Source organism: Phascolarctos cinereus, unplaced genomic scaffold (assembly GCF_003287225.1).
Source record: "Phascolarctos cinereus isolate Bilbo 61053 unplaced genomic scaffold, phaCin_HiC Scaffold_2;HRSCAF=192, whole genome shotgun sequence".
NCBI lineage: Eukaryota > Metazoa > Chordata > Mammalia > Diprotodontia > Phascolarctidae > Phascolarctos > Phascolarctos cinereus.
Window position 1 is genome coordinate 316746023 of NW_027555625.1, and position 12046 is coordinate 316758068.

At 44.1% G+C, this 12046-nt stretch overlaps 1 protein-coding gene across 1 annotated transcript in view; it reads left to right on the forward strand.

The window, feature by feature from the left end:
* TGM2 (transglutaminase 2) overlaps nt 1–11751 on the forward strand; it is a 57587-nt gene extending 45836 nt beyond the window's left edge. Inside the window, exons 11-13 of the mRNA XM_020990753.2 lie at nt 5776–5936; nt 7298–7434; nt 8572–11751. Of these exons, the coding sequence (XP_020846412.1) occupies nt 5776–5936; nt 7298–7434; nt 8572–8719 (446 nt within the window). The 3' untranslated portion in view covers nt 8720–11751. The remainder of the gene's footprint in view (nt 1–5775; nt 5937–7297; nt 7435–8571) is intronic.
* The last annotated feature ends 295 nt before the right edge of the window (nt 11752–12046 follow it).

Below are 12046 nucleotides of genomic sequence, written 5' to 3' on the forward strand. Positions count from 1 at the left end.
TTGATGGCTTGTCATTATGGAAGGAACACCACACTTGCAGCCAGCCATAAAGCCTGAGATTGAGTCTCTTATCGGTCTTACTTATCAGAAGTGTGACCACAGACAAAGCATTTACCCTCCCTCAACATCAATTTCCATATAGGCAGAATGGAAATTATAATCCTAGCACTATGGGGCAGCCAGGTGGTACAGTAGATAGAGCCCAAGCCCCTGGAGTCAGGAAGACCTGAGTTCTAATCCGGCCTCAGACACTTGACACTTACTAGCTGTGTAACCTCAGGCAAGTCACTTAATCCCTACTTGTCTCCCCCCAAAACAAAACGAAACAAAAAATTCTAGCTCTACCCACCCCACAGGGTTGTCAGGAGGATCAATTAAGCAATCAACAAGCATTTTTTAAGCACTTCCTGTGTGCCAGGTCCCATGCTAAGGGATGGAGATATAAGACAAAAATGAATCAGTCTGTTCCCTCAAGGGACTTATAGCTAGAGGGAACGATGGCTAATCTTAAAAACTACATAGCTCCTGATGAGGCAGTTATCTTGTTGACCTTGAAATGGAAGCCTGGAGAGATGAAGTGACATGTCCAGGGAGTCAGAAGACCTGGGTTCAGATCCTAGCTTCATCCACTTGCTCAAAATCTGACTCTGGCAAATCCTTTCCCTTGTTGAACTTCCATATCCCTTCCTGTAAAATGAGGTGGTTAGTGAAGATAATTTCTCAGGTACCTTCCGACTGCAGTGGCCTGTGCTTTACTCTTCCTAGCATTCCTAACCATACAGATCATTCAACTGTTCAACAACTAAGAGGTCCCTTGAGAAACTGAGATGTTTAGTGATTTACTTGGTCACACTTGACCCTCAGTGAGGGGCAGAGGTGGGACTTGGTCCTAAGTCTTCCTGACTCTGAGGTTGGTTCTCTGTTGACTATACCACGCGCTCTCTCTTGAGAGCTACAATGAATTGAATTTCATCGGTAATCCTGCCTTGAAACAAATCTATGCATCCTTCTAGTCTGGTCTCCTGATCCCCTACTAATAGTGCCCAGTCCTGTGGATGGGGGTAGGGCCCATCATTTTAAGGGAATGAGGTTCTACTCTGAGTTGAAATAGAACTCATAGACCACAGATCCACCTCCTCTCTCCTCTATCTCCTGCAGAGAGGGGTGGCGTTAGCCTTAGTGTGAAGCAGTAAACACAAGAGAAATGAGATTGCCAGAGCAGATGTCAGGAGCCTGATGGGAAGAACCAGCCGCTCAACCCTATTCCAAGGGCAAATAGCCTGTGCTTATTCTGGAATCCACCATCAAAAAGGCCCCATATAGCTTCACTCTAGCCGTTCCAGAGCAAGAGCCCTTTGCCCTGAATAAAAAAAAAAAAAACTCCTTGGCGTCCTTTACATTAATGCTTTCTAGCCTCTCCCAACTGTTTTGTGAAGAGTTCCTCCTAATCTCTAATTTAGCTCTTTATTGCCAGAGAAATCTGGATTAGACATCAGAAGTGACTTCAGGATTGCCAAATGACACTTTCCATTTTTTTTCCAATCTTTCCAAATCCTGCCAATCCTGTGCAGGATTTCCAGTCCAGACAGGTCATCTTCCTACCTTGCTTCATGCAAGGAATGCTTTCTCATCAGAAGTGCCCAGAGGCAGAGGCTGATGACCATCCATCACGCCTGTTAGAAGGCTAAAACACAGAATGTCAGAACTAGACATGAAACTTTTTGTAGTGGCAGAGATCTGGAAACAAAGTTAATGCCCATCCACTGGAGAATGGCCAAACAAATGGCAGTTCATTGATGTAATGGAATATCATTGTGCTGTGAAGAAGTGATGAATATGGTGAATACAGAGAAACATGGGAAAACTTATATGAACAGAAACAAAATGAACTAAGCAGAGTTGAGAAAACTATACGTACGATGACTAAAACAACATAGACAGAAAAAAAAATAACCACAAAACAAGGGGAAACGAAGGTTGCAAGATTAAAAAGAGCAACCTTGGTCCCAAAAAGAACGCTGAGAAGATGCCTTCCCTGTCATCCCTTTGAAGAGGTGGTAAGGGTATTCATGGGCATGGTACTTTGCATACAATGTGAGATTTTTTTTTCCTATGTGTTGATCAATTTTGCTGAATGTTTTCTCTTCTTTTTGGAAAAAAAAAACCACCTTAGTTTTATAAGGGATGGCTCTCTGGGAGGGGAGACAGGGAAGGATACAAGGGAAAACTTAAGTGGTGTGAAAATAAAAGATATCAATAAAATTATTTTTAAGAAAGATTTAGAGCCAGAAGGTACCTTAGAATGTAAAATGTCAGATGGGGAAGGGTCCTTAGAAAAGAGCATCAGAGAATATCAGTTCTAGTAAGGCCTTTAGAACATGGAATGTCAAGACTTGAAAAAGGTTTAGAGACCACCTTGCCCAAGTACCTCATTTTACATAGAAGGAAACTGAGTAGATTCAAAGAAATGAAGTGGCATGTCTAAGGTCACAAGACAGACTAGCAGCAGACCCAAGTAGTGGCCAACCTACATCTATTGGCCTAATTATGCCCCTAAATCTTAACCTTTATGACTAGTAAGCTAGAAGAGAATCTTGTTTATGGATTCATGGAGCTGGAGAAAGAACTGGGAGTCAGGAAACTAGCCAGCTACTCCAGGCTTTGTTTCTAGAGGCAATAGGGAGCCACAAAAGTTTGAGCAGGGAAGTGACATGGTCAGACCTGGGCTTTAGGAATATGACTCTGACAGTCATGTGGAGTATGAATTGGAAGGAGGAGAGAAAGACTTGAGAAGTCTTGTGTTCAGCTCTCTTGTATCTAAGCCCATCTAGGCTTCCCATCAATAATCTCAGGCAGGCTTGTAAAGTTCCAAAGGGAGGGCAGTGGGAGAGAGACCTCTCTCCAAAATTGCCTGGTATAGAGGGAATTAAATTTATAGCCCATTAAATTAGCAGGTCAAAGCTTCCTCCAAACCTATTCTTCTCCCCACAGCTATTTAATCACCATTTGTTTCCCAGATAGGATCTGCTTACTCTTTACCTAAGTTTATCTCTGCCCTTCATTAAGCCTGTCTGAGAGAAATTCTTTTGTAAATGTTCTCAAGTCCTTGTGAATGTATTCCTGACAGACTGAATTCCATTGTAGATGAAAATACAGGTAGAAGGGTAGGCAGAGAAAGATATATATCCCTTTCCCTCCATTAATAATAGCATTTATATTTATATTTAAGAATAGCATTTGTAGGGTGCTTTGGGAAGCTAGGTGGCACAGTGGATAGAATGCTAGGCCTGGAGTTAGGAAGACTCACCTTTCTGAGTGCAAATCTGGCCTCAGACATTTACTATCTGTGTGATCCTGGGCAAGTCACTTAACCTTGTTTGTCTCAGTTTCCTCATCTGCAAAATGAGCTGGAGAAGGAAACAGCAAACCACTCCAGTACCTTTGCCAAGAAAATCCCAAAAGGGGTCATGAAGAATCGGACATGACTGAAAAACAACTGAACAACAACAAAATAGAGAGCTTTAAGGTTTGGAAAGCATTCTACACATATGATCTCGTTTGATCCTTGCAAGCACCCTAGAAGATAGGTGCTATTATTGTACCCATTTTACAGATGATGAAACTGAGGCCGAAAGCGATTAAGTGATTTGCCTAGGGTTATATAGCCAGGAAGTATCTGAGGAAGGATTTGAATTCAGGTCTTCCTGACTCCAAGTCTAGTGTTCTCTTCCAATATGCCACTTAGCTAGGGGTAGTCATACTAATGATGATGATAATAATAATAATAACTAAAGAGGCAGTATTGAGTAGTGGCCAGAAAGCAGGCCTCAGAATCAGAAAGACCCAGGTTCAACTCCTGCCTCAGACACACACTGTCCTTATGACCGTAGGCAGGTGACTTCATGTCTCAGTACCCCTAAGTAACTCTTTAAAACTGTAATTTGCAGAACAGTTGCTGATCTGAATTGGTAGACTTCACTCATGGAAGATCCTTACAGCAAAGAAATCACCAGATTCCTGTCCATATCTGTTGTTTATTTAGTTTTAGAGGAAGCCGGTAGAACAGTGGATAGAGCACTGAGCCTGGAGTCAGGAAGATCTGAGTTCAAATTCTGCCTCAGGTACTTCCTAGCTGTGTGATCCTGGGCAAGCTACTTAACTTTATTTGCCCTAGTTTCTTCAACCATACAATGAAGCTAATAATATCACCTGCCTTGCAGGGTTGTTGTGAGAAGAAAATGAGCTAAGATTTATAAAAGGCCCTTAGCTTGGTGCCTGGCACATAGGAAGTACTAGATAAGTGTGTATTCTCTTTTCCTTGCCCTTTACCAACAAGCCTCTTCCAACTAGAGTGGCAGCTCAGTGTAGTGTAAAGCACCCTGGATTTGTAATCAGGGGACCCAGGTTTGAATTGTGGCCTTGATGTATGTTACCCAAATGCCCTTGGACAAGTTTTGTCAATCTTAGACTTTGAGCCGGAAGGGTCTTTAGAGACCACCAAGTTCAACCTCCTCATTTAGAGATGAGACAACCAAGGCCCAGGGAAACTAAGAAACTTGCCCAGGGCCATCCAGCTAGAAAATATCTGAGGTAGGATTTGAACCTGGGTCTTCCTGACTTTAAGTCCCAGTCCCTTAACCATTCCTACCTGATTCATCCTTTCCAACTACAAATTTCCATGGGCCTTTATCACATTTGATCCTCACAACAAGCCTTTGGGGATTGGTAGTACAAGGGTCATCATCCCCATTTCACAGATGTAGGAAGTAAATGGCAGACCCAGCTCTTTAACATGGGCCTTCCAGCCCCCAGTTCAAGGTCCCTTCCCCTCCCCAGGCTGCCTCTCAGCAGGACCCCCATCCCAGTGAGAATTCACCCAGCCCCTAAGATGTGATTCTGACCAAGGAGGAACCTAGAGGCTGATACAATCCTGGACCCTTGCCAGGATGCAGTTGTTATTCTTTTGATGACAAGATCTAGGGCACTTCCACGAGCTGGGAGGACAGGAAGCCAAGTCCAGAATGGTTTAATGTTTTCAGGTCAAACACCGGAGCAAATTATTCTCCCCTATATGTCCTGAGGCACAAGATTTTCTAGCTCCTGTAGAGGTTAGCTCTAGGGGTGTCCCCCTCCCTCCCAGCATGGGACTTTCAACTCTTGCCCATATCCTATCCCTCTAACACTAATATGGCCTCTCCCATTCTCTGGGCCCCCCTGACTTTATCACTTCGAGCCAAGGCTGCTGTATACTCCACTTTATTTCCCATCTTTTCCTAATACTAATCATAGGGTCACGGATGGTAGGTATTTAATAAGTGCTCATTATTGTTCTTTCTTTTAATGAGAAGTGATCAGAACTGGGCAGAAAGGTAACTCTGGTATTATGTCAATGTAAATGGTAGGGGACGGGAGAAGGGTCAGGAAACCTCCTCCTGGAGGTGGGAAGACATGTTAGGAAGCTGTTTGAGTAGTCCTTTGCAAAAGGTGATTAAAGACTGGCAGTTTAGAGAAAGTGAGCAGTTAGTTAAAGATGAAGAAGATCCTGGTCTATAGCTGAAGATGTATAGAAATGAGACAAGAAGGACTAGGCAGACCCACCTATGGTCTGCCCAGTATTCTCCTTGGGAGGAAAGTAGCTAAAGACTGGCCATTTTCACCATCCACATTAATAGGATACACACACACACACACACACACACACACACACACACACACACACACACACACGCACATGATAATGAACCAAAGATGAACTTTTCCTCATTTTTCTTCCAGAGAAGAAAATCCCCCTGAGGATCATCTATTCACAATATTGTGACCACTTGAATGACAGCAACCTTATCAAGGTGAAGATGCTCCTCCAAATACAAGAGTCCCATGCTATCATGATAACTGAGCGAGATATCTACTTGCAGAATCCGGAGATCAAGATCAGGGTAAGGAGAATAAGTGGCCCAGCCTGCCCCAGGGGGCAGGCCAGAGGTAAAGTAAGGGGAAGCAATGGGAGGCAGATGCCCTCATTGTAGTCCCCAAGGGGCTCCCAGGGACACAGTAAGGGGCAACAGATGGAGCCCAGTTATCTCTTTCCCCTTCCCCACAGAGGCCAAACCAGAGCATAGCTGATGCATCTCTGTCTCTCTCTCTGCCTTAGCTTCTTTGCCTATAAAATGTGTGTTGGCAGCAGCTGGGTGGTGCAGTGGATAGTGTTTGGCCTGGAGTCAGGAAGACCTTAATTCAAATTTGGCCTCACACACTTCCTAGATCTGTGATGGTAGGCAAGTCATTCAACCTCTATCCTTCTCAGTTTCCTCATCTGTAAAATGGAGACAATAGCACCTACCTCTTGGGTTTGTTGTAAAGATAAAGTGAGATATTTATAAAGTACTTTACAAACTGCACTGTCTCTAGTTATTACTATTAAATGATCTGGAAGTTCCCTTCCTGGTCTGATATTCTATGTTCTAATGTTTCTTCTAGTCCTGACATTCTATTTTCTGTGTTCTAAGGTTCCTTCCAGTTCTGACATTCTATAATTCCCTGAATACTTGCTTTTAATGTAAGCTTAGAAGCTCTTCTACAATAAAATCATGTAACTGAGCCAGGCAGTAGGACAACATGCTTTTGGAAGGTGTCTCCAGTGTGGAATAATGGAAAGCTCATAGCTCAGCTTACCTATCGGTAAACGGGGATAATAATTGCACTACCTAGCTCACAGGGCTATTGTGAGGAAAATACCTTTGTAAATCTTAGGACACTTTAAAAATGTGATTATTAGTGGGAATGCATCCCATTGACCATCTACCTTCTCTTTGGATCATTTCCCCTTGAGACTAATGGCAGTGGCCAACCAGAATCATGGTGACTCCTGTGGCCCTGGAACAGAACAAAGTTAACTAGCCCGCCCCCCACCAAGATCATGGGTCCCTTTAAGAATATGCTCTTAACTGAGCCACAGACCCCAGTTCTAGGAAAATTATATACCTGTAGCAAGAGTCCCCAAGGGCAGAAGTCAGGAGGTGAGTTATAGCAGTAATTAAGAACTTTTACTCTTTACTCATCACTAATGATGATCCTTTCAATGGTCCTATGAATGGAACTAGAGTAGGGATTATTATCCTCACTTTATACATGAGGAAACTGAGACCAGAGAGATGAAGGGATTTGCCCAACCCCTCACAGTAGAAGTGGGACTAGAATTCAAGTCTCTGGGCCCCCAGGTCAGTGCTTCCCCCACCTCTATAGCCCTGCCTCCTTGCTCTTTTCCCAAAGGTTCATATCATGCTTGTGTCCATTGCAGATCCTAGGAGAACACAAGAAGAATCGGAAGTTGGTGGCTGAATTGTCAGTTAAAAACCCTCTCCAAGTTCCCATACTTGGCAGCACCTTTACTGTGGAGGGAGCTGGGCTGACTCAGCGGCAGAAGAGAGTTGAGGTGTAAGTGTTTACTTCATACAAGTGGAAAGGGCTTTAAGGGAGTGCCTTTGTAAGAAGTCACTGACAAACTAGAACTGGAGACCATGCCAGATCTGTCAAAGGAACTAAGAGTGTGGATTTAGAAATGAAAGAACTCTTTGAGGTTATAAGATCACGGGATCATTGGTTTAGACCTGGAAGGAACCTTGGAGGCTATCTGGTTCAACCTTCTACTCCCTCCCTTTATGGGAACCCAGGGGTGGTTAAGTGACTACTTGTCCAAGTAAGTTACAGTAAGTTACAGAATCAGGATTGGAGTCCAGATTTCCCCAGGAGAAAAGAAGACTTAAGAAGGCTAAGGCAAAACATAACAGCAATCTTCAAGTACCTGCAGAATAGTCAGTTGACTCAATTAACTAGCATTTATTTAACACCAACTCCGTTCCAGGCAATGTGCTAAGCAAGAAGGGTACAAAGAGAAGTAAAAAAAAAACCCCACCAATAACAAAACAACCAAAAGCTCCATTTCTACTCTCAAATAACTCACAGTCTATGTGTATATGTGAGCATATACCTACACCACATCCACATGTAGGCATCCATATAGCATACAAACATATGGAACCACTTATTCTCTAAGTATACACATGGATATATCCATATATACTGTGATCTGGGCCCTGTCTTAGGAGTCAGGAGGCTGACTGGGTTCAATTTCAGCTCTGCCATTCAGGGGACCTTGGGCAAGTGACTCCCTCTTTTGGTCTCAGATTCCTCCCTATCAAATTAATGGGGTGAACCATATGACTTCTGAGGCCCCTTCTAGCTCTAAGATTCTATCCATGTACAGATTTGTAATCATGTCATGCACAAACATATAGCTACACATAGGAACACATATACCTTAGGAGTGAGGGGTAGAATGGGACTAGATGATGCCTAAGGAACCTTCTAGTTTTTACAGACTATGAATCTCTAGCAGCCCAGAAAGTGGTGGTTCATTTCAAGTCAATTAAACAAGCTTGGGCCAAACTATGTCTATCCTTCCCATCCCAACACCCACCCCCAGCCTATCTGCATTGTCCTGAGACATCTGTCAAAGGGTCATGAAAGCATCTCAGGACCAGGTCTCCACCATCTCTCTATTTCTTTTTCCAGCCCTGGACAAGTGGACCCTGGAAACACTGTCACAGTCCGAGTGGACCTGATGCCCCGGTGGTCCGGACTGCACAAGCTGGTGGTGAACTTCGAAAGTGACAAGATGAAAGCAGTGAAGGGCTCCTGGAATGTGGTCGTTGGAGAATAATTCAACTGAGAAGCCGCTCGTCGGCCCTAGAGGGATGGGGAGCAAACCCCAGTCTCCCCATGCCCATCCCAACCCACACAACTGAGCCTAATCACACCCTGTAGGACAACTCCTAAGATGTACCCCATCAAAACAAGGAAATTCAATCAAGAGTCTTTCCCTTCCCCCTAATGTCCTAGGCCCCATGGTGGTTCTCTAGGTCCACAGGATCAAAGATGGTCCACAGCCATCTTTGGCAGTCATGGGTTGTCTGGGTTGCATCTCTCTGGCCTATTACCCTTCCTAAAATCCAGAGCCCCCTGAAAAGGGAGGGTTTTTAATGTTCCTCGGTCATAGGGAGGTTCCTTTTCCCATGATGCACCAGTACCATGACCATGACAGGGCAGTTCTGACAGTGGCTGGCGACTGTCGGAGATGTAATGCCCTGTTCCTGGCCTTTAACTATTTTTCTGCAGACAGAAAACTCCCCTGTCCCAATCAGGGGTCCCCTTCTTGTATCATCAGGCCATGGGTCTAGACCAGGATGGTCAGTTTCAACCTATACCCTCCCTCCTATCCCCCAAGCTAGCCCTACCAAGAGATAGAGGATACAGTGGGAGGTTTAGACAAGCAAAAAGATGGCTCCTAGAGTTAGGGGGATCAGGGAGCTTGATACTGGGGACTGGTAGATGAATCTGCATCATATTCAAGAAATAAGTAGGATGTAGTGGAAAGAACCCTGGGCTGGGAAGTAAGGAGGCAAAGCTGCTGTCTTGAAATACCTGTAGGGCTGTTACATGGAAGATGATCTTTTTCTGATTGGTTCCAGAGAGCAGAACTGGGAGAAACTGATAGAAATCATAGGGAGGTTGATTTCAGCTCAAAGAAAGACCTCTTTAAAAATCAGAGCTGATCCACAAAGGAATGGAACTGCCTCAAGAGGTAATGAGGACCTTTGTTCCTAGATCTCCAAGGACAGACCACTTGTCAGGGATGTTACAAGTGGACTGCTGCACTGGAAAGGGAGCTGGGCTAGAACTGAGGCTCCTTCCAATTTAGGATTTCTATGATTTTAACCCAATCTCTGCTAAGGCATTTCCTATCTCTGGGCCTCTGTTACCTCCTCTGTCAAAGGAAGTGATTGGTTTGGATAGCATAGTCTCTTTACCGTGCCCTTCCCGTCAAGCTCTGAGACTCTGAGTAGAAAGGTAGGACTAGCGCCTACAGTCCTGTCCTCCAGAGAGCCAAGTTATTCACTCCATGTCAGAGCCTGGAGGCTGGGAGCCCATGGGACAACATGTGCTTTGTTCTCAAAGGCATTAGGCTACCTGCTTGTTAGGTTCCCAAGAACTACCAGGTGACTGTAATATTCAATTTGCCTTCACATTTCTCTCTCCACCTTTGTCATTATGTCTTCAAGTCAGCCTGACTTTGCCACATCTTCCTCCTTTCTTTCTCCTACCATTCTCAGTACCTGCACCAGACCTTCTGGGGGCAAAGCTAAGATTCTTAGGAGCCAGCCTTCTGTATTAGCTTGTATTGATGCTAACCCCAGGCCTAACCTCAGGCCCTTCTCATTGCACAGCCTCTCAGCACAGATCTGGAGACTTAGAGTGAAGCAGGGAGGACAGGTCTTCAAAGCTACAGCTTCCAGCAGAACTTGAACATCTTTGAACAAGGTCTAGCAAGCTTGAGGATGCTGAAGATAGAATTCTTGTTCAGGAAGGGGTGGAACTACAAGGATTTGAAGATTCTTTGTAACACTGATTTAGGGTTTCTGTGATAAGATCTGCCCAAGCTTGTGTGCCATTCACATAGCTTTAAAAAAAAAATGTAGGGTCATCTTCATGAGAAACAACATGCCAGAAAAAAAGGGACCAATAGGGTGAGGAGTCCTGAAACCACCTAAATAGATGAATATAAGTTGAAGGAGCTAGGGATTTTTAGCCTAGTGAAGACAGGATGACAGTTGCCTTCAAATCCTTTAAGTGCTATCACAAGAAAGATTAGACTTCTACTTAGTTCCAAAGGGCAGAACTATAAACAATGGAGAGACGTTACAAAGAAGCAGATTTTTATATGAGTGAAAAAAAATATCAGAGCTGTACAAAATAGGAATGGACTGCCTCAGAAGTACTGGAGTTCTTCAGTCATCAACTAATCAACAAGCATCTATTAAGTGCCTACTCTGTGCCAGGAGCTGTCCTAGGTTTTGGAGGCACAAATAAACAAATGAGACAGTCCCTGCCCTCCAAGAGTTTACTGATGAAAGACCACTTGGGGGTGCCATGGAGAGATGTCCTGCTTCAGTTTCAAGCTGTAACAGACAACCTCTTGACAACCTGTCTAGCAAGTGAAATGGGATTAGAAAATTCCTGTCCCAGATCTGAAAATTCCCGAGTTTAGGGGAAATACCTGCAAGATAAAGAAATATTCCTTGCTTCTCTACCATCTTCCAGCTTCCAGTTAGCTTTAGGATATCAAGTCTCAGAAAGGTAAAATCTGTTGGGAGAACACAAAACATGTATAGGCTTCTGGAGAAAGATCCTCATGTAGAGGAATAATTCCTAGACTGGAAGTCAGAGGAACTGGATTCTAGTTCTGGTTCCACCAAAAACAGTTACGCTAGGCAGTTGATTTCCCTGACTTTGGTTAACAGGTCTGTAAAATGAGAACATAAGATTGCTGTGAACATCCCATGAGATACTGGCTATGAATTCACTGTAAAACACGGCATCAGCATGAAATGATGTCTATCTGGAAAATGGGAGATAAAGGGTTTTGGAAGCTTTGCTCATACTTGCTACTACTACTGCTAGGGAAATATTCTGGCTTTATTTTTTTCAAACAAGATTTTAAAATGTGAGCAAAAAATGGTGTTTGATTCTGGCCATAGGTTACATAAAGCTTTTTCGAGCAGAGCGGGCGGGGGACTTGCTTTCGAACCATCTGTGCCCATCCCCACATGTCGGCACTTGCCAGCTATTTGAGCATGCGTATGTAGTGCATGTGCTGAAGTAACCAAAATAAAGATTGTATTTGTCACCTTGGAACATCAGCTCCTGGTTTGTTTTGGAAAGCCTTTCTTTCGTGTAGGGCTCCAGCATTGCCTAGTTGTTTGGTGGGCCGAGGCAGGAGATGCAGTTCATCGGCCACATAGCTCAGCTCCCTCTGTGTGCCCTGCCCCAGTGCTACAGTCTGATGGGACAAAAGGAAAGTGACTGAAGAAGAGCCATCACCACGGGGTGGAAGGAGTCCTGGACTGGGAACCAGGAGACAAAGGTTCCAGCTCTAGCTCACTAACACAGTGTGTGACCTTGGTCAAATCACTTTTAGTCATAGGATTTA